General features: G+C 40.2%; 1 protein-coding gene across 2 annotated transcripts in view; it reads left to right on the top strand.

The window, feature by feature from the left end:
• LOC147162856 (latent-transforming growth factor beta-binding protein 2-like) overlaps window positions 1-23,237 on the top strand; it is a 95,286-nt gene that overhangs the window by 46,545 nt on the left and 25,504 nt on the right. For both annotated transcript variants that reach the window (XM_086094738.1, XM_086094737.1), the window contains 16 exons: window positions 7,390-7,464; window positions 10,086-10,208; window positions 10,880-11,044; window positions 12,881-13,186; window positions 14,187-14,206; window positions 14,415-14,451; window positions 14,840-14,899; window positions 15,510-15,638; window positions 16,556-16,684; window positions 16,777-16,896; window positions 16,975-17,094; window positions 20,632-20,751; window positions 20,940-21,062; window positions 21,140-21,265; window positions 22,801-22,926; window positions 23,112-23,237. In XM_086094738.1, the coding sequence (XP_085950864.1) occupies window positions 7,390-7,464; window positions 10,086-10,208; window positions 10,880-11,044; window positions 12,881-13,186; window positions 14,187-14,206; window positions 14,415-14,451; window positions 14,840-14,899; window positions 15,510-15,638; window positions 16,556-16,684; window positions 16,777-16,896; window positions 16,975-17,094; window positions 20,632-20,751; window positions 20,940-21,062; window positions 21,140-21,265; window positions 22,801-22,926; window positions 23,112-23,237 (1,905 nt within the window). The remainder of the gene's footprint in view (window positions 1-7,389; window positions 7,465-10,085; window positions 10,209-10,879; window positions 11,045-12,880; window positions 13,187-14,186; window positions 14,207-14,414; window positions 14,452-14,839; window positions 14,900-15,509; window positions 15,639-16,555; window positions 16,685-16,776; window positions 16,897-16,974; window positions 17,095-20,631; window positions 20,752-20,939; window positions 21,063-21,139; window positions 21,266-22,800; window positions 22,927-23,111) is intronic.

The raw sequence follows: 23,237 nt of genomic DNA, 5'->3' as shown, positions 1-23,237 counted from the left end.
TTGCTTCCATAAAAACCAAAACTTGGGAACCATATGAAAGCATGAAGATGAGAGTTTGAAACAAGCACCACCCACCCTGTGGGCATAAGGAACCAGTCGTTGAGGAAATGAACAGGCGTAATTCATCTACTTTCCAACCCAAGCTGCGGTAGGTTTGAGAAACAGCAGCAGGCTGGTTGCATGCTGGGTGGTGACACCTCTCACTGTACACAGAAACTCTTACTCGACCTGACAGTCCTGTGTGTTATATGGGGAGGGGGGCTTGATTGTGTACCCGTATTGGCCCAGGGGGACTTGAGCAATCGAGGCTTGGTGGAAAGCAGCAATAGTGGCACATTTGTTATATGGATTTTCTTCTCAATTGCATTGCAGCCAAAGCCACAAATGTCAGTTGGCTGTTAAAGTCCTCACGCTGTGTTTAATATCTAACCAGGCCTTAATCAGAAGCAGACATCATCCCTCTGCATCCCCTCCATCCATCATTCTTTTCCCATATTCCGCTACTCTCCAGGCAACACTCTCCCTGAGCTTACAGATGTTCTCCTGCGGTCCTTTGAAGTTCCGACTAGAAGCACAAACGCATGCTCCTTTTCGTCATGTTTGTGGTATAGTGTAGGCCTGGGTCCCAGGTCACACGCATGCCGCAAAGAAATGGGGTAAAAAATGAAAGAGGGGGAAAATGAAGTCATTTTCGTTGTCCCTCCAGTCTTGGAGGGAGCTTTAATAAGAGAAGTGCTTTGAATTCCTGAGTGTTATTGTTCTCACTTTAGACACTTGGCTAGATCTTTAAGCTGCATTCCTCCCACCATGGCCCGTGTTTGACAGGAGTGATATGGAACCAGGGGAAAACGGCCCCTGTAAAATGTTGTTGCTCTTTTGTTCTGTTTGACTGTGAGAGGGTCAGTTGTCAGTCTGCAATTTGGAGAGAGAGTCATAAAGCATTTTAGGAGTCTGCTGTGTGTCCTGTTTAGTATGTGATAATGCATAGTTTCTATTTGAAAATGTGGCATACCCATTTATAGGTTTATAGCGAGTGAGACAATCTCTGTCATTTTAGTTTTATGACTTTACTTTTTGTTACAATCACACAGACGGGTCTTGAGCAGGAGGAACAGTGGACCAGCTCTACATCCTCAGCAGGGTTCTAGATAGAAGGCATTCGACCGTGTCCTTCGGGGAGTTCTGTGGAGGGTGCCCCAGACCCCTTAATACGGGGCCATTCCATCCTTGTACAACTGGGTGTCGGAGTTTGGTCTGTAATGTCGGCAGTAAATCAGATTTGTTTCTAATGCTGCCCTTTGGCGCTTATTTAATAATGGCTGTTAACAAAGCAACAATGCCAAAAGGACATATAATGAATATATTTTCTAACTAGTACCTATTAGTAGTTCAAGGTCATAACCAATTATTGGTCCTGCTATAATGATGGACATGTGCTGTCACAATGACTGTGATAGGTGGAAAGCAAGCCAATGACAGTTGAGTTACACCATGATTGTCAGGACTTAGAGAGAAACCCAGTTCACAGCAAAGTGGAACAATGTGTGAGGACTGGGTTAATGGAATTTTGTACGCAGCACTTAAATTTTTCCCAAAAAGTGGACATCTGGGGAAAAAATAACCCATCGTGTTACTATATGGTAAAAATGCATCGTTGTCGAGGTTGTAATGGGTTTAATAAAAATAAAAAAACATACTTTGTTATGTATTACCTCACATTTGTAGGACATTACTCCCAAAACTGTGCAGGCTGAATGGTAGTGAAGGTGGATACCAATGCGCACTGCCTTTAACAATTTCATATTAGGGATTGCATTCATATCAACCAGACAATCTGTGCTTTTCTTCTGGACTAGATGGGGAGGGTGATTGGAGAAAAATTTTCCCTGGACCAACAAACTAGTTGGTTATCAATTTTGATGTTGAGAGACACAAAAAGCTGACATGAGAATGGTCAAGCAAAGGGTAAATATGAAGCAAGAATATTTGTGTACATAGGTTGCATAAACACACACTCAGACTAAGTGAAAATGAATCCTTTAAAAGCTCAGAGCCAGGATTGTGTTGCAATGATAGGGGTTATATAGGAATGTTTTTTAATAAATTCATATCAGGTTCCCTCAGCAAACTTTTGCTCTGCCTTTGTGAGCCGGGAGTGAGCATGACTCTTGGCAGCCCTGTCTTTCATTCTGTATTCAACCGCTATTGGAATTCCACAATCCATTTTTCTCTTCATCTGTCAATGCTGGGAAGCTTCCCTTTTTGAGACTCTCCCATGTATGAGATGATGGGATGTCCCAATGAACCAGATCAGACATCCCCCAGGGCTTTAAGGAACCACCACACCCGCATAAGCCATGGATTGCTCTACCCCCCTGGGCGGACAGGTCCTCGCAGTGTCATTGCCTGAGTTCAGACTTCACCATGCCCTTCCCTCCAACTCACCCCTTTCCAACCTTGGGAGTTGCCGGGCTTGCCTTTCCCTCCGCAGTTGGCCTCACACCATGTCAGGAATTGCCCACTGATGTACCACTCACATGACGTAAGATTGAGTATAAATTTGAGGACGGAGGGAGCCAAGATCTACATCCTTCCATGTGAACTCATCCCACCCTGCTCTCCCATCAGCTCCTCAGACATGTTTTCTAACATTCATGGAAAGGGCCAAAGTCTGTGTTTGGGACTGCTTTGATCAAACACGGACACTTGTAATGGCCAACGAGAACCCAGAGGTGCTGCAACTTTGTCTGGGAAATAGGCAGCAAGGAAACAGATGCCTTGGAGCTGCTCCGCAGCGGCTTCCAATCAAGATTTGATAAAGACCTCAAATCACGTTTACAGCGTTTGATTCATTATCATTGACTTGCTAATGCATCGCGCTTGTGGTTAATTAGGGCTTTGTGAGTCTTACCACAACAAGAAATAAAGCCTAGTTAAAGGCTGATACATTTTCAAACTGGTGTTGCATTTCATAATTGGATACATGCGACGTTGAGCAGATTTTTATTAGGAATTTACCCTGGCATGTCTTCTTTTGGAGCCATCCCAGGTGGTTAATGCGCCACAGTGAATTGGAGATTAGGGAGGAATGCAGGTCTGTTTTGAATGTGTGTTTGATGCGGACTGCACACACGTCAACATTAGACCTCTTAAGCTAAATTGTCAAACTAAATGCTTGGAACATACTTTTCACTATATGAAAACAACTACAGCAATAGTTATTTTTGGGAAATACAGTATATCTCTGGTGATAAAATGTGGCACAGTGTATGCAACTAAACTCATCATTGCATGTGCCGTCATGTGCCGGTTGTGTCTGTATCAACTGGAGAATTTTGGTATTCATCTCATGAATCCAAACTGATCAGTCTTGTAGTTTTAAGTTTAGCTTGCAAGGGATGCAGGGACATATATTCAAGGGCCTGTTATATAGAACTGAATGGCAAACTGACGCGTGCCAAGGAGGCATTTGCCTTTAAAAGCAAACAGCTTCCCTTGGAGCTGTTCTCTCCAATCAAATGTTGACTCCAAGGCCAAGAGGAGATGGCTTTGGCATCTCACAAAGTCAAAAGACTTAATCCATTCATTGATTTCTGTGGTGTGTGCCCCTAGTTTCCTTTGTGTGCCACCAGTTTGTTCCATGGCAGCATGTCAGAAAGCAAATTACTGGAAAAGGGTCCTGGGGAGGTCTTGGCGGAGATAATGCTTGTTTTCCTATAAGAGGCCTTTGGTGGAATAGATGGTTAGAGCTTCTCCGTTTTCCATCCTTTGGATGGCGTCTGAACTTTCTCCATCCTACATGTTAAAAGAGAAGTATGCTTTCTAAAAGATCGCAGAGATGTTATGAAGGACTCTGAGCCCTGCATGACTGACAATATCGGTGAATATCTGCGAGAACACACTCTAGGCAGGGTGGTCCTACAGACAGACTGAATTAAAGAGCGATTTTAGTACAAGCGGTACCCATTTGAGCATAAAATCCATCTCCTTTCTCAGCCCCTTTGCCGTCAGTGTTTACTTGCATTTTGCATAAGCCGTCCTTTCCTTTAAATACTCCCACTAGGGTCTTCCTTGATCCGAAAAACAGACTTTAAACAGATTTAGGACTGAACCACCAATCAGGAACCTTCAAGGGATTTGAATTACACCACACAAGTCAGGGAATTCAACCAAATATTATTCAACAGTTGCCAGTGGCATTCACAACACAATTGAATGGAGACAGACAAAATTAGTGAGGGGTGACAAAGTCTTTTGTTAATCAGGGCTAAATGGATGGACAACAATTGGAAGTGTTTCCCTGTACATTCAGTGGATACAGACCAGTCTGCGTCTAAACTCATTGTAACCAAGGGCGACACTAATGATGCACAGCTTGAGCTCACTCTTGCAAGTCGCTGCCTGTGAAACTCTACACAGACATTTTCTACTCAAATGATCGTAGGAGCCAGCATGAGACAGCACGCATCATTAAATGATCCGAAAACAAGGTAGCCCTTAGATTTGTGTACGACACCAGAAAAAACTTGGCCTTATTTTTGCAAGATTAGACCCAACTTTACAAAACAATACTACAAGATATATACAACATTAGAAGAGCTATGTTAGATACTGCACGCATATGTTCATTAGCTGGATTTTTAGGGCTTTCGAGAGTAGTTGCCCCTTGGGAGCAATAATAATGCCAAAACGAACTCACTGAACTGAACCAAACATTTCTTGATGCAACGCCCATAGGTTCATGTTCATGACCATTTCGGATACGTGTCAAAGTTGTCCCTGGAAGAGAGATCCTCCTTTGTGTTAATAAGCTTTATTGAGACAGACCTCTCCCACTGGGTTTCCCTTGGCATGTGCGCCCTGCTGTCACTCAAGCCAGACTTTCCCTGATCCTGTCTCTGCAGGAGGGCATGCCCAGCACCCTGCCACAACAGCTCATTACTCAGAAACTTTGCAGGCGGATTAGACTGGTGTGGAGGAACAGGATGAGGTGGGCAGACAGGAGTGCGGGCGTCACTCTGACACAGTCCCCCTCTTTTCTCCATGCTCCCTTCGCACTGACCCACTTCTGCTCTGTCGAACCTTCAGGTACGCTGAACCTGCTTGGTCCACTGGGTCACAGCAGGACCAAAACACTTCTCATTCTTAGGAAACTTCAATGTGGCACATTCCAGACACTCCTGGGAAAGTGGCACAGATTCATGATTGATTTGGGTGTTGTAATGACGAGACATATGCTATACGTAAAAAAATCACAGGTGAACCTCAACAATTACAGCAACTCAAAAAAAAGGCACTCCATCATCAACAACTTCCACTCTTCTGGAAAGACATGCTCCAAGTTCTTTCACAAAGTCTGACGGAGCCAGAGTCGAACAGGCGCTAACGCCACCGTACATATTTAGAGTTCAGAGGTCATTGACTACAACATGTGTTTTATCATCTCTGTTCAAATCTGTTTTAAAAGATGCTTGATGGGGTTTATGTCAGGGTTTTGGCGATTCAGAGAAGAGCCTTCCCCAAATTGTTTGAATGCATAATTAAGATTAAAGAGGCCGTATGATTCATGCCCAATCCATGATTGAGTAATTATTGATTTAGCCTGAATAACATTGGCACCGTGAAACTTCATCCGGGCCTAATTGTTAAAGACTAATTTGACACCCCTGCCCAAACAAATTAAAAAATACATAACAATGGCGTGCTGGATGTTTCTTCTAATGTGTGATGGCAGAAGGAGGCAGATTGTAGATTCCTGAGCATGCACCATGCAAGATCTGAGGCTTGCGTCTGGCCTTATTTGTCGACAGTCACAATCCAGATAAAAGTCACATCATGCCAGAGCTGCGTAACACCACACACATGAAACATCTGGTCCGCAGATGCTAGAGCTTGCATTCTTAACATTGAGGCTAATTTTTGAGAATAGAGCATTCGCTATTTGTTGGACAAATGTATTTATATGATTTAAAATGGGGCTAATGCAAACTATATTTTTAACCTAAGGGGAAAGAAATGTGATTGTGTAAACATTTGTGTCTGTTTGTTTTTGCTGATGAGTTATACTGAGAAAAATACAACTTTATTCTTATAATATTCCGATTTTTTTTTTATCAATATAACTTTATTCTTATAATATTAAGTCTTCAATACATTCATTCTCTGAACCACTTATCCTCACTATAGTTGCAGGCATGCTTGAGCCTATCCCAGCTGTCTTTGGGCGAGAGACTGGGTACAAACTGGTTAGCAGCCAACCACAGATATGACTTTTTTCTAACAACAACAACCAGGGAAAAAAACAAAATTTTTGCAATATTACATATTGTTCTCCCCTAATGCAACTTTTTTCTCATATTTGTACTTTTTCCCCCCTTAAATTACAAGTTATATCTTGCACTTTGCTAACAATATAATTTAATATTTTATTCTCATAGTTGTATGTGTTTTTCTTTTCCTTGCCTTTTGTATTCAAGTAAAATAAATACAAATGAAAAAAACTTTCAATGATTCTTACAATGATGCATCTCTTCCATTTTCTTGATTCACCAATGTGACTGCCTGAGCTTGGATCCTCCAGCAATGACAAGAAGGACAGAATTACATAATAATTATTTTGGAAGAAGCTTGCAATATCGTGACTCATTTTTGCATGACTCAAAAGCAAGATAAAAGAAGTTCTTCCATAATTGCTTTAATGTGTTGTAGTCGTAGCACACACACAGACACACGCACGCACACGCACACGCACAATGTGACTTTTAGCTTTTGCCACATGAATGACCACATTGACCTGTCTGTACATTTAATGGAGCATCCTGAGGCTTAACCCGGTGCCGAGTGACTAATGACCTGGTGTTTTTCAGGCGTCTGTCACCGACAATATGGCCGCACTGGGGCATGAACCGTAGTGCTGATTTATTTATTGTAGCGCTAAATTGACTTTTGAATGCAAACACCATAGAATTTTTCTGTTTCCCAACGCAATCCAAAACACCATTTATTCATCACCATTTGTAAGTGTCTTTCTTTGAAGCACATTTTTCATGGTGGTTCATGCTAAAGTATCACAGAGCTTCTTTAAAAGAATTAAAATGAGCACGTTCTTCAAATCCCTCAAGATTGTGGAGAATTATAGGTAATATGATTATACATGACGTCAAGTGTTATTCCTACATTCTGTTGGATGGCAGTACTGTCTTATATTTAAAAAAAGGTTAATGGAGATCCATCCATTCACTCTTGGGGTCCCCTGTGGCCCACATCTGTAAGTTATATGTTCCCACTCCTACCATGAGCTCCCAGTCTACCGCTGTGATGAATGCAATGCTTTGTGTTAAGGAGTGTTTTTGCATCCCTAAAACATTGTTCTCTCTATTCTCTCTGCAGCATATGCAGTGATTTCAAATGGACAAGTGGAATGTCCTGTTGGATATAAAAGAATGAATGTGACGCATTGTCAAGGTAAGAATCAAGTTTCTGCCACAGTATGTTCTGAATGGGATTAAAAAAAAATCCATATGTTTTCTACATACACGGACCCCTGAGTGCTTCAATAAAGTTTTTCTTGCTGTGTGTACGGCCCCTGTGGCGCACAGGTCAAGACCGCAATTAGCCTTTCTCCGGCAGGCTTTGATTGGGTTCAATGGGTATCTTTAAGTATGTAGACTTATGTGCTGGTCTGGCCCACACCAGTAGTAAAGGAGATGTGATGTGACTTGCTAGCTTGTCCATCCATCTGTTATAAAATAACAACATCAAGTTATTCCTCGTAAAGAAAACAGCATATTTCGCTTCAACACAACATCCCAGAGGGGGCTGGCTGTCAACTGTCTGGCAGGTCATGTCGAAGGAGCCACACACGGCGTCCAATATGTGGACATCACAGCGTTACCGCGGAAAGTCAAGGGTTGAACACGACAGCCGAGACCTTTACTGAATAAATATTTAGATCAAATCTTGGAGTTTTTGAGCCATTTGAGTTGACAATTAAAGTAAAAGAAGCATGTTGTTCTAATTTGATAGGAACTGCTTGGAACTGAACTGTAAGCAGGTGGGACTTCTGATCTGTTTTACTGGCCATGGCTCAAATGTTTTGATTGTGGGGCTTTAAAAAAATAAAATAAAACAAAAATTTATGTCGACAAGGGCACGCTTGTTTTTCAATAGAATGTCAACCAGCTACAATAATGTATCTTTAATACATTCATGCTTTTATTTTGCGATCATTTCAAGATGTTCCTCCGTTGCAGTTGCTTATTTCTTTCATTACAAAAACAGCCAAGCTACCAGTCCCCCATGGTATTTTTTGAAAAGTCTAATGTCCCTTTCAGCTGTTGCTTCTTTCCCAGAGGCTTTGCTGCAAGTGCCAAAGAGGAGAAACACAGATTTTTACCAAAATTTCTCATTGTTTTTGGAATGATGCCTAGTTTGCCAACCTAGACCTTCCACTCCATCCCGTTACTGTTAACTGCACGTTTTTGGGATCATATAGTGTATCATGTAACACATTGACATAGCTATGTGCTGCTCTATATTGTATATTGACACTTCCAGTTGTTTTCTGTTTTTTCTTTTTCTTTTTTTACTTGAGATTTGCTAATTGGGCTAATGCGATGGGTTGTTAGTGGTAAATTAGTATATCCTCGTTATTCAAATATCAAACAATGCAAACATAATTGATTTATTTCAAAGACAGCCAACGAAAACTTATTTCTGCTTTCTCTTGAATTATGCACTTTTCCCCCCATAAAGTATGTCTAGGTTTAGACCACCAAAGTAATTGTATAATCCCGCCTTTGGCTAAAACAGTTAAGAGCCAATTTTCTCGACAGTGGTTCTATGTAATTCTACAGATGAATACTTTTTATTACAACAGTTAGGAGTGCTCCAATAAAGTTAGAAGAAAGCATTAGATGATCAATGCTTTTCACAATTACATATGTGTGGCATCTGCCTTCTTACTGGGAAATGTTGGGGTTAGCAACCATGCATTATAAATCAGAAATGATGTTGAGATTAGTGCTAGTCATGGAAGGATGTCATTGAAAGTCAGCGTCAATCCCAGTCAACCCAGCAGCAGACTGTAAGAATAACGCTAATCTTGGTCTCAACCAAACCACGGATTAGAGACCCCATGTGACGAAGGCTGAGCCCAATGCTGACCTGAACTTTGACCAGAAAATTTACTGCTTAAACTAAATCAAAGGCCCCCACAGATGTCCCAGTGTAAAGATTTTTTGATCAAATGGATTATAAATAATAATGTTGTATTTCCCAATAATATCATTACGGATATGAAACAAATCAGCAAGGCATGTCACACCAACGCAAGCCACATAGAGGCTTTCCCTTATTTTATTTTTTCCAATCTAAATTTTTCCAAGCAGGATACAAACAACAAAACAAGCAATTAAATTGGAATTTTGAAAATGTTAGGTGTATAGTGCCAGTTGAGAAATGACCTAATGATCTTCCCATTTGACCAGTCCGGTAGGACCGCAACGGCTAAAAAGGAAAAAATAAATTAAGTGTCTGACTCCTGGCTCCTGGCTGGCATTTTAACTGGCCAGCTTGTTTTATTGCTTCTGGAGCTGCACTGGAACTGCACTGGTTGCTGAGTTCCACCTTTACAGAAAAGAAAAAAAACTCCTTGACCTCTGCTGAAGATGCTGTGATGTGTAAAGGATAGAAGGTGATGATGTAAAGTAATTAATCCACATCTGCTCGACTGTCCTACTTTCAAAATGAATGAATTGTCAATTCCTCGGCGCATGTGTTTTCTTCATGTCATCACTCCCCCTGTATTTCATACCGTTGGGTAACCAAAAGCATTCCAGTCATCACCTCCAAGCGGCTGGCATTATTTTAACTTCACGATCCATTGCAATATTTTGTCACCTTTCAATGTGTAAACAATTCCCAAAACTTACATCATTGTTGGTTTTACAGCATGACATCTTTGCATACTCAATGTAAAAGAAATGTGATATTGAAATGTCTTTTCAAGGAGATCATTTGCAGTTCAAACACTCCCTGTCAGGGTAAAACAAAGCTTCAAGGCTAACGCATTGCATATTTCACAGATATCAATGAGTGCCTGCTGCCAGGAATCTGCAAGAATGCAGAGTGTCTCAACACTAAAGGAAGCTACAGGTGCACGTGTAAACCCGGTTTCATGTTGGACCCTGCCAGAAGCCATTGCGTCTGTAGGTATTCACTTGTACTCTTTAAATGCGGGGGCGGCCGTAGCTCAGTCTAAAAGGCTTGTGCACTTGGGGACTGACTGACAGCAAGCTCAAAGCCCAATCCAGAAAATATGCAACTTTGGGCTGCTTGTTGGAGAGAGACCAGTTTTTCTTTGTGCAAGTGTATTAGGTTTAGCCCCCAGCAGTGAAGTCATTTCCATAGGACACTCACAAAAAAATACAGAATCTACAATTTGTACTGAGCAAGTGTTATCTGACGTGTATTTCATCCATGAATCGGCCAATGCATTTCCTGGTTCACTTGGTTCATCAAGCTGTTCACATTTTGACATCATGAGACCAAGACACTGATCTTTGAGTGTCACATTGTCATCAGCAGATTGTTGCGGAGATATAGAGAGATTGGAAGAATCACAGAAATGCATAGACCTCCATGGAAATGTATAAAATACGCAGCCATATTTCTATTACTTAAAAAAAAAAAATCCACTTTTATGTTAAGAGTATGACAACTTAGAAAAAATATTTTATTGTACATTTTATTATACATTTAGAACAGATATAAAATTTGCGATTAATCTTGAGTTAACTTTTGGAATCATGCAATTCATTTCGATTAATTACAGGATTTGTCAACATGCTTTTTCTGAGTGTGTCTTACATCTCCCCAGCTGACAAGGCAGTTTCAGACCAAAAGGCGTTTTGCTACAGATCAATGTCAGCAGCCACATGCTCACTGCCACTTTCTCAGCACATCACCAAGCAGATCTGCTGCTGCAGCCGTGTGGGCAAAGCCTGGGGAGATGGGTGTGATCGCTGCCCTTTGCCCGGTTCTGGTATGTATGTCTATACAATAACACAAATATTGCACAATGTCATGTCCTCAATCTGCAAACACATCATTCCATTATGAGTTTTACTTGCAGAACACATATTTGCTCAGTTGCTGTTATTTGTAGGTATAAAATGCAACATGTAATCACATGTAAAGGTTGTCAGTGTTTTTGAAAGACGTCTACAAAGAAAGATGAATTGAGTCAGTCAGTCAGTCAGCACCCTCTTGTCTGCCAGCTGTGCAAATGAGTTCGGAATAGCCAAAATTTGTTTGAAGTGGAAAAAGACCAAAAGCATAACAGTTGTCATATTTTAGAGCCTGCGCAAGAGTGGGAGTCAGTTTTGGGGTTATCGCTCATGTCCGCTGAGAAAAATCCCACTAAAGACAGGCAAAACTCAGAAACAGAAATAAATAGCTTGGCCAAAAGAAACAAGGGAAACCGTCAAAATTGTTCAATACAAATCTGTTTTATTCAAAGTTCCAGGGGGGAATGGGATGATTTTATGGACTAGCCAGTGATTTACAAGTATTGTAATAGATCAAATATCATAGACCTCCATGGTGCTGCTTGACCAGGACTGATGCATAGCGTCTGATCCTTAATCCTGGCTTTTGTATGGCCTGACAAAGTGCTAGAGTCATGTTCCATTCCTTGTGACCAGGTAACAGGATCCTGATGACTTTTATTCCAACTTTCAACTCAGCTCCTGTGATGTGCTGCGGATCATATCAAGCCCAATTTTCATCTACTCCTTAATCAGTCTGTTGCGTATAACATCCATGTTTCCCTCCTTTACCTCCACCGTATTTCACTGTCATTACGTACATTGTTTTTCCAGATCCTTTCGGCATAGGGTTGCTGGTCTTAGGTCAAATAAGGGACACTGTACTTCTCGCTTGTAATGGATTCACCATCTCTGAGGTTTGCTGGGCTCCTGCTGTCTGCCAAGTTAGCAATTAGCATTAAGGGGTTATTGAGTACTACATGATCCTCTAGGCTATTTGGGTATGCAAATATGCCAATGTCTTTAAACAAAAACTGTGACTCATTTGGCTACTGCTATACTGTAATAGACAGCCCATAGAAACGCTCATATTAGCACAATTATATTAGTCACTCCCTGTAAGTCTATTGTGTTATTTGGAGCCTTAGAAGAGTACTGTACAGGACTGAACTAGCATGACAGTCTGAACCACATACACAAAGACTTAATCAGTATTTAGACTGAGTTGAGACCAAGTCAAGAACCATGCAGTGGGAAACTGAATCAAGGAAAAGAACAAGGCAGGACAAACTACTAAATACTAAAATTGTACTTTGAGAAGTTGTGACCAAGTCAAGATCAAGCCATACAATTATACCATGACTTGGGAAATGTTACATTGAGTCAAAATCAAGGCCTGTCAGGATAGTGCGCGCTACTTTGAAGAGTTGAGACCAATTTGAGACCAAGACAAGAACAAGCAATGTTATAATGTAACTGCATAAAAAATAATGGAGCAACAAAAAATGAGTCAAAACCTCAATGGAAAATGTTTTTGGTTTTTTTGGGCTGCATTCCAGGAAATGTAAACTAAAACTGTTAAATCAGTGATTTTGCATGCATGATCATGCAAATGTTTCTAAAAACTCTATTAACTGGTACACCTTCAGTACCAAGATGCAACAATCTAGCAATCTGTCTGTCTGTCCAGTGTGGACAAAAAAAAAAAAAAAGAGAGAGAGAGAGTCCCGTTTGTCACTCTTAGCAAAAACAATAAGAGTTAGCACGCAATTTCTTACATATTCATTGTTGACTATGGTTTATGATTTTTGCTCCCGTTTTCCACCGTACAGATCATTTCAAGGAGATCTGCCCAGCCGGCCACGGATACACCTACTCCCGCTCTGATGTTCAGATTTCCCTGCGGCACCTGGGAGAGGACGATCTTCAGAGTACTGGATTGTCTTGGGAGGAGCAGCACCCCACATATCCTCAGCTGCCATCCTCCCAGCCGCAATATCCCACCTACCCACAAACGCCTCAAATACCCCAGTGGCCCGAGGACCCAGAGTCACCACAGTCACCCCGGCACCCTGACACTCCTCAGGAGCCCCCTCATCACTTTATCCCAGACAGAGAAACACCACGGCAGCATGAAGGTGAGAAGGACATGGTTAGTACTGTAAGGTTTGTTTGGTAAAAAGTTACTAGGGCTTTACTGTTAGTTAAGAGTTACTTATTAAAAACATTTCACCACAACACTTATAGTATAAACATCACAAGGCAGCAGAATGATTCAATAAAAGTTTTATTTTCCAAGAATCCAAACATCAACAGTGTGTTTTATTCACACCAAATAAATGCAACATGGAACACAATTGGATGCTTGGCTCTGTGCCGTCAAATCTGACGCATTTGTCAGTGATGATGTATGTTCACATTCATCAGGATTTATGTACTTAATGCATGTGAATTACTTTTTGGTATAACTGCAAGACTTTGATCAACACATTCTGCATGTAAACATTTATGGATAGCACCATCATCATCTGACATTTATTTTCCGCGTCAGTGCTTTTCTTTTGGCATCATTTTAAATACTTCATCTGCCTGGCGTAAAGGATAACTTGATGTGCCTACATTTGCTGTTTTTAGTTTGCATGTTTTCATTGTGCTTTTGTGGGTTTTCTCCCAACAAGTTGGCATGTACTGAACACAAATATGAATGCAACACTTTTATATTTGCTCCCATTTTTCATGAACTGTACTTTTATTACATGCACAAAATGCCTCTTTCCCTTACATATTTTTCACAAATCTGTCTAAATCTGTGCACAGGGAGGTACAGTAAAACTGCGCACTTAAGTGTGGCCTTTTTTGCGTACAGCATGAGGCACACACCTGTGCAATAAATGTGTAGAGCAGGATTACCTTGGTAAAGTAAAAGTGCTCACTAAAACAGAACAGCAGTAACAACAAGTGTTGTTTTATATTCTTGTTGAAGTGTCTATTCACTGTGCACAAATGTTTTGGGATGTCCCTCTGAATTAAACATACTGTATGTCTTTTTATTGCTATCTTTAGTAAATGTATAGGAAATGTAAATTTAATAGCATCAATGCTACAAATTAACTTTCTCTTCTTGTTATCTTCTGCTAGATGTGGAAATTCAAAGACCGGTAAGTTCTTGCTCCTTGTTCCTACCGTTTTTGCATATGCTCTTGAAATGTTTACCTACCATATGTTCATTATGATCACATAACATATTCAGGCGACATTTCTCAAACACATCTAGTTATAGTATGAATACATGGGAAATGGGAAACATTGCTAGATGATGGTTTTAATATAACCAAAATTTGTCTGGAATGTGTGCTTGTTTTCTAGCCAGCTGTTGTGACGGATTCGCCATTGAAATATCCAGGTTTGTCATACATACCTTGACATACTTAATTTGTTATATTTAACATTGTAATTTGGTTGCTATGATGTATTGTCATTTCAATCTGGAAATGTATTTTGTTATGTTTTCATTTAACGCAGTATTTCCAATTACAGTCTTTGCATGCTCTGCTCCTGTGCCAGCTAAAACACTGACAGTCCAATTGTGACTGCTCTAATTCTGCTATTGTCCTATTTTTAACATGGAGAAAAGCATACATCGTTTTTCTTTTCAAGTTGCCTGTTGAGTGACAGCTGAGGCAGTCAAATTTTGTAAAATAAGCAATGCATAATTTAAGGAGAGCGTTAGTGGTTGTATCCTTTTATACAAGGCCTAAATACAGCATAGCTAACATTATTCTTCCTTCCAGAAGTTGCTCCAGACTCACCAGCCAAGCCGGATCCAAAGGAAACAGCCCACACAGATTCAGGTAAGACGCACATTATAAAAGAATATGCATCTCATGTTATAAATATGTATCCTCTTGTATCAGTTTGGTTTGAAAAGGAGAACAATTATAGAGGAATAATATCCAATGGACATTATGAACCACTGTCTTCATTTTTGCAAATTAATTTTTAGTGTATTCCTTCATGGCCTGTACCAGGTTACAAATTGTTAGGATTTTAGGTATTTGAACCAAAAATTTATTAAAAATAGTTCAGCTGGAAATGGCCTCACGTGACTATTGTGCCACGACAAGCTGGTTGGGAATCACTCCAAGGGTATAAATGTTGAATGAATTGTAATACTGTATTCTAGACTATATTAAATGTTACCAGGATCCTGTAGGATGGGCAATATTGGAAATGAGCAACATTCATTATAAACGTATATGTATAAAAAAAAAAGTTTTCCCTTTCTGGATGGGTCAAATATAAGAGCAGGAAGGCTCTCATAGAGAGGAATGTGTTAGGCTTTGTATTTTTTTTTTAACACTTTACAGCGGCTACCATATTGTGTAACCAAAACGCTATTTTTTTATATTTGTTGAGACTCAAATTAGTGCATTTCAGATCGTCTCTAACTTTGTCTTTTAGTGAGCGTTGACAAGTGTGCAACCGCCCCCTCCATTTGTGGCCACGGGAAATGTGTTCCTGTGCAGACTGGCTACACTTGTCACTGTGAGCCGGGATTTAAACTCAATGCGCTGCAGACCAACTGCATAGGTAAGAAACTGGAAGACAGAGGGGTGAGTTAATTGTGGATGCAAACCTGGCAGTGGTGAGCTGTCAAGGCCAGCAAGATTTTATTGGTTCTCAGTTGTTGTTTTTTTTGGTTGTAAGCAGCATTATAGTTTTGGAAATTTCATTTTAGTAAGTTTTTATTTCATTTTAAGTTTTCTTTTTAAAATTTAGTTCGTTTTGAATAGTTTTTGGGGTGGTTCTGTTATTATTTTTTTTTTTTAACACTTAGTTTTAGTTTAGTTTTAGTTTAGTTTTAGTTTGTTTCTGTATGAATGTTTGTATTTTAAAAAAAAAAGTGTATTACTTGTGTGCAATATTTAATCAATACCATGGTAAAATAAAAAAAAGTAACGCATTTCTTAGCTAGTGATGCATTTCGGCTGAGTTAAATGAAAAAGCAGGCGAGCTGAACCATTGGAGCCAAAAGTCAAGCACACAAAATTGTTGTCATCTGAAGGTGCTTTTCTATTGGCTGCTGCTAAATGACATCACTTCTGTGCAACAAACATTCAAACATCCTTATTCCGGTTCATATCGAAATAAATGTAATAAATGATTTACCAAAGACTAAAACGAAGGAAATTTTCACTATCATTATAGTTTGTTTTAGTTTTGTAAACGTAAAAATGTGTTTGTTAAATTAGTTTTAGTTTTTTAAAAAGCATTTTTGTTTTTATTTTATTCAATTAGTGAAAATGTTTTTTGAATTTTTGTTATTTTGTTAGTTTTCGTTAACTAAAATAACCTTGCTTGGAAGTGTTATTAAGAGGTGGTTTAAGCCGAGTAAGTCCCCATCTTCATGCCCAGATACAAAATGCATGGCCCGCCACTAAGACCTACAGTATATACACAATACCAGTGAGCTATCGCTTGTCTTTCCCCTCTCTCTACCACTGTAGATGTGAATGAGTGTGAGGATGAGCCATGTGACGGAAAAGGCAGTTGTACAAACAGCTATGGCTCCTACAGTTGTCAGTGCTTCAGCGGCTACAGCCAAGTAATCACGCAAAACAGGAAGTTTTGTCAAGGTAAGCAAGCGTACATAACAGCAGTGTCACCTTTGAAATAGATGAATGCCACCATTACATTTTACATTACATTACATTCATCCTCGTTGCAGACATTAATGAATGCAACATGCCTAACAAGTGCCAGAATGGCCACTGCGTCAACACGGAGGGATCTTACACCTGTGAATGTGACAGCGGCTTTGCCCAGTCCTGGAGAGGCCAATGCGAAGGTGACACGCCAAAAACGTCATCTTGCATCCTGTTCACAGCTAAGCATTTATACTGTATGTCATCTTCTTCTTTTCCAGATGTAGATGAGTGTCAAGATCCCAGCACTTGTCCCAGTGGTAGCTGTGTCAATACTGTGGGCTCTTTTCAGTGCCAGGTCTGCAGCCCAGGCTTCAGGCCTATCAGCAATAGATGTGTAGGTAAGGTAACGCAGCCTGTTATCAGCAACATCACCAAATGTCTGATGGGAACTCTCAAGTATGGTTTTATATGTGGTTATTTTTTGGAATGGACTGCTATTTATATAGCACTTTTTTAGCTATAGTGCCCAAAGCGCTTTACAAAGCCCCACATTCCCCCAATCAATCAATCAATCAACAACCTCACAGATGGGTGACGACCACTCTACCACTGAGCCACGCCACTCCCGTTATTTTTTACTGCTAATTACAAAATGTGCTTGCATGTGTGGGTTTTTTAACTCATTCACTGGATTTCTACGTGAACATGTGAAATGTGAAAATGAGTGAAGTCAGATGAGTTGTGCAATCATGTTAAGTTTACAGTCTCAATATGTGTGAGTACCAAAACAGTAATGGTGACCTTGGCCCTGTAGCAGAGTCTGCGCTTGAAACGCAGCAAAGTGTACTAATGCTGTTGTGTCCAGTGGAGTTGCATTACTCACCAAAAACATCTGTTTCAGTTTATCCGTTTATTTCAAGGACTTAACAGAAGATAAATAAGTAAGCTTGTGCATAGCATAGTAGAGACAAAAAAAAACTGACTACATATAATCCTAAAGAATGACAACTGTAGTACTTGCACAGCATGCAAATTACAAAAATTTTTGTCTTTTTTTTTGCAGATGAAGCAAGAATTGATTTGACAGTGATTTCATCTGTATGTGAAAGCAATCAAAAAGACAAAGAGTTTTTATATATCGCTGTCGTGTAAGCGTTCCCTGAGACCGCTGCCATGGAAATCAGTCAGGTTTTGTTGAAAAGCGTTTTGCATTAGGTTACATTTAAAAGCTGCATTTTCCAAATGGAATTGCCAGACCCAACTGAGTTGACATGGCAACAAGCCCCGGCGGTAATGACTTGCCGACAGTCTGTGATCCAGCACCAAATTTAAGCTCCTTTAGTTTGACTGTTTTTTTTTTTTTTTCAAAGGCTGTTCATGTGTTTAAATGTGTATAGGATACATTTGTTTTTAAACTTCAAACCAGCTTGGCGTGGATGTTTTATGTCAGCCGTGCGGCGTTATAAGGCCAACATGACAGGTTAAAAACCACAGTGGTGACGGCGGGATTGTACTCGGCCCTCCTCCCTCCGAGTCCATTCAGTGCCTTCATGTATGAAATATCAGCTTAGCAGCCCCGGTAATATCCACAATATTATTTAAACATCTTCACTGTTATTGTTGATCTTCTGATATCAGTGGCCCCCGAAAAAGAAAAGATTGTTTATAATACTTAAATTTGGGAGAATCCAAATATTTTCTCTTGGCCACATCCGTGAACAAACAGCATGTTATTGTTGGAGAGCTGCGACCACTGTACTGTTGGGTCCGCTGGAGGCCGGCAGGATTTGATTAGCACCGCCGGCTTGGGTGAGGGGACCAGGCAGTCACTGGAGATGTATGAGGAGGGTCAAACGGTCAACTACCGACTGCGAAGAGGTCCCGACTTGCAAACAATTGTTCTCACTCAACCGGCACGTCCTCTCACTGTGGTCTATTAGATTTGGATGCATGTAGCACATGGTGTGTGTTGCGTTGACGGCTTGATGCTAACACTGAGCCCCAACGTGGCCCGGTTACATAACAACCCGAATGGTGTGACTTACCACATCCCCTCTCCGTGACCTTACACCACCACTAATTTGTTTGGAAACCTAAACTCCTGTCTTGAGTATTCCAGACATGTGAAAAGTTGGAGTCTAAATGAAATTGACTTCAGAAGTGTTTGTTTGCAGCACCTTGCCATTGATTTATTCTAATTAGTGTGAAGAAAATTGGCCTGTGTGTATCATCTAGATGCCAGATTTCCACGCAGAACTCCTCATGAACTACTTGGTTAATCTGTAGCAATCTGTTAAGAATAAATAGCAGATGAGAGGTTAAAGGTAAACATTTTGTCAACATAATCCACATCCAGGCCTACTGGCGCTCGTCCGGCATAAACAGGCCGTTTCCAGTTTTTGCTTCAGCCGTCTGACGGGAGTACGGCAATTTGCGCCCAATTGGCCGGGTCGCGGATAAGCTTAATTGCCGTTGTGATAGTGAACAGCTCCATTTGCCTTGTCAAAGATTATCACACAGGCTGAGGGGAGATTGCATGACTGCATTGCGCCAAACAAAACGTTGTCTGTGACTTTCTCCTTTTGTTTGCCTCTTTTAATTCCAGTTCTTTCTCCACCTCCTTTGCAGACAAACGAGTGCCTTCCTTTTAGTGCTGGCACTATCAAATATTTTTTGAAACGGTTAATTCAATCAATTAAATCATTTGCTCCCAAAACATATAAAAAGTTATATTTTAAATATTGCCATGGTCCCCAAAACTTTTTAAAATGTTTTTTTTAATGGCAGAGCATACAGAAGGCTTTCATGCAGCCTCTGACCTAAAGAGGTCGCTTAAAGCAATGGTAGTTATTACAAAAAACGGCCAGCAGGTTGCAGCAGACAATAAGAGATCAACCAGGGCCATGTCGCAACAAGCTCTTTTCCCCACTGTTTTCAACAGGTTTGTGAATAATGATGAAATTTAGCTATATTCTAATGCTAATTACTACAAAATGGAAACAGATACAAACGTACTTTTTTTCCTGATAAAATTCTGTTGCGAGAGCGAAGAGGGTTGCTTCAGTGAAAATGGACTAATTAGATTCATTTTAATTTTGCATTAAAGTCTATTACAAAAGCACCCCCCCCCCCCCCCTAATTACTGTTTATTAACCAGTGATCAGTGTTTATTCCGTACTTCATATTCATGTAGTGTTTTTTTTTTAAAGGCGGAATTAATATTGTACTATGGTTTATCAGTTCGGTCATTGTATTCCAAAGTAAAAACAGATGTTTTCACATTTATTATTTTGATTAAACACAGAAGATAATCAGTCTTCTTTCATGAAGGACTACAGAAATCAGTGAACAATTACTCTTGATATGCTGAAATCAGCGGATTTGGACAGTTTTAAATAAAAAAAATGGCTCCAAACGAATACTCTGATTATTAAATAGTTGTCGATTCATTTGATCATTGATTACTTGTCGATTAATCGATTAATTTTGACAGCTCTACTTCCTTTATTTGTTATGCAATGTCCATTCCTCTGACTCTGATTTTTCACATAATCCTGTGAAATTGTGACATTGTGTTGTTGTGAACCCTTGGCAAAAAATTGCACTACAAAACAATATTCCTACTCAAAGTTTTTCCACAAGTAGTAAATGCTGGATCAACAGCTCTGACTCACAAAGTGGAAAAGGCATCTCCTGCACCAACTCGTTAAAGCCTTAACGAGTTGAATTTAAAGAATGCTGTTTTTTCCACGCTCATGATGCTTTCCCTAATTATTTCCCTTTTAGCACAATATAACAACCACAGTTACTATTTATATTGAGATTTTGGCAAGCAACTTTTATTGTCCCAAAAATCCTGAGGCACATATTTGAAACCTGAAAAAAATAACAATTAAGTTCATGCGTTGTCCTTTCATGACCCTCGATGTCCGCAGATGTGAACGAGTGCCTGAACCAAAACATATGCGGCCGTGGAAGGTGTGTCAACAGCGAGGGCTCCTATAGGTGCAACTGCTTCCAGGGATACAAACTCACACTGGACAACGTATGCCAAGGTAAGTCGTCAGCGGACAGAGAGATCCGTGACAAAGTAACAGCTGTGTAAATAGTTTGCAGCACGCGTGCTACTGCAGAAGCTCCATGGCAAATTTGAAGCTTTTAGAAAAAAAAGCTTACAAAGAGCCCGAGTGTCTTTTGATTTCCTGAGGCCCCCCTTCTATTTTCCACGTTTTCTTCTTTCCAGATGTGAATGAGTGTCTGCTTCCGGGGATCTGCCTTCACGGACGCTGTGTCAATCTAGAGGGTACACACAGATGCACCTGTAACCATGGTTACCAAGTCACCTCCGATGACAAAGCATGTGAAGGTCTGCTGTGTAATTTCATCACGCTGCTCTATGCTTATGGCAACCGAATTAAACGCGCATGTTTTTTCCCCCTTTAGATATCAATGAGTGCGTAGCTGGTAAAAAGTGTCCTGAAGGAATTTGCATCAACACACCAGGTTCCTTCATGTGCCAGAGCTGTAATCCTGGTTTTGAACCATCTGCTGATGGGCTGAGATGTGAAGGTAGAATTTTACCTTCATTTAGTGTCAAGCTGCATTTGTCCTTTTGTTACATCTGCATAGTTACCATTCAATTTTAGTAATAATCCTCATAGAGATGGTGCATTCAAAGGGGTTGTTTTAAGGGGCACCATCTGTGTGAAATCTAATCCTATCAGTTATATATCCATCTATTTTCTATACAGTAGTCCAAATGTCATCAGATCTTACCAACTACATTTTGTTGCTACGGACCCCGTAAAAATCCTAAAAAAAAACTAATTAATCACACAATTTTTCCGTAATTAACTCATTCCCTCCCAGACATTTTCTCTGAAGCAAACCCCTTCACTCCTGGCTGTTTTGCTGGATTTTGATTTATTTTGCAAGGCTAACAGAATGTTGTGTTCTATTGCTGTAAAAACATGGACCCTACCAAAAGAAAGATTAGTGTCTCTTCTTTCATCAGGAAAAAAAGGTATATTTCTAAGTGTTTCCGTTTTGCAACAATTAGCATTAGAATATAGCTAAGTTTCGCCATTATTCACAAATCTGTTTAAAACAGTGGAGAAAATAAATTTTTTCAACATGGCCCTGGTTGATCTCTTATACTCTGTTGCCACCTGCTAGCCGTTTTTGTAATAACTACCATTGCCTTTGCCAGTTCAGAGGCTGCATCAAATCCTTCTGTATGCTTTAGCACAGGGTTCACCAATTCCGGTCCTCGAGGTCCGGAGTCCTGCAGGTTTAAGATGTTTCCACCCGCTCACTAGCACACCTGATTCATGTAATCAGCTCATCAGCATGCCTGATAACGATCCTGATCTTTAGTAACAGGTGTGTTGGTAGGCGGAAACATCTATAACTTGCAGGACTCTGGACCTCGAGTACCGGAATTGGTGAACCCTGCTCTACCATGAAAAACAAATAAATCCGTCTTTGGGAGCATGGTAATATTTAAAATAGAAAGTATTTATACGTTTTTGGGAGCAAATGAGTTAATCGTGTTTAATCGCATTTTTCTACTTCTGCTTCTACTTTTTTCTTCAGAGCTTGTAACAAATATTCTTGGAAAAATCTTGGAATTAATGTAAATTCATCAAATAGAAAGTATATTTAGAATCAAAGACTGCTGTAATAGCTGTGTTTGTTTGTTAAATAGAATTCAAGCAAGTAAAACTGAAAGTAAACCTACCTATAAGTCCGTGTTTGTCCATGTTAGCGCCAGTGGGCAAGTTTGACTGCAGGTGATAGGCCATTACTGGAAATAAATAAAATAGAGTTAATTAATTAACCGAGTTAAAGAAAAAAGAAAAAAAAGAGTACCGCTTGAGTTAAATAATTAACCGAGTTTAAAAAAAATAATTACCGCTTGAGTTAATTAATTAGCGGAGTAAAAATGTTAACACTTTAAAACATTTAAATTAATCTCCAGTGTTAACGCTTTAATTTTGAGAGTAGTTAAAATAGTAATAGGAGTAAAAATAAAATAAAATAAATAAATAGATAAAATATGATAATAAGACTTTTCTGGTGAACCTGAATGTGTGTGTCTACAGATGTGGATGAGTGCTCCCAGGGCGACTGGTGCCTCGGTGGCGTGTGTGCCAACACAGCCGGATCGTACACCTGCACCAGGTGTAAGGCAGGCTACAGAGTGACTCCAGATCGACGGCGATGTGAAGGTTCGTTCCCAGCTCCACTCCTCAGAGAAAACCATTTGTTCTTTCCAGGTCTCCTTTGACACATACTGGGCATCTTGACAACACAAGCTTTCAAATCCGTTGCATTCAACTTGAGAATTCCTTTTCACATTTGATCCGAGTGAGGTCCAAACACGTCTACGATGTTGTTGTTGTGATCCACCCAGATATTGACGAGTGCCAGTCGCTGTCTACCTGTGCCAATGGCATCTGTCTAAACTCAGAGGGCTCTTACACCTGCGAGAACTGCCCCACAGGCTACAAAGTGTCGTATGACGGAGAACTCTGTGAAG

Source organism: Leptonotus elevatus, chromosome 14 (genome assembly GCF_054856555.1).
Source record: "Leptonotus elevatus isolate MCC_2025b chromosome 14, RoL_Lele_1.0, whole genome shotgun sequence".
Taxonomy (NCBI): domain Eukaryota; kingdom Metazoa; phylum Chordata; class Actinopteri; order Syngnathiformes; family Syngnathidae; genus Leptonotus; species Leptonotus elevatus.
This window is presented reverse-complemented; position numbering and strand designations above follow the sequence as displayed.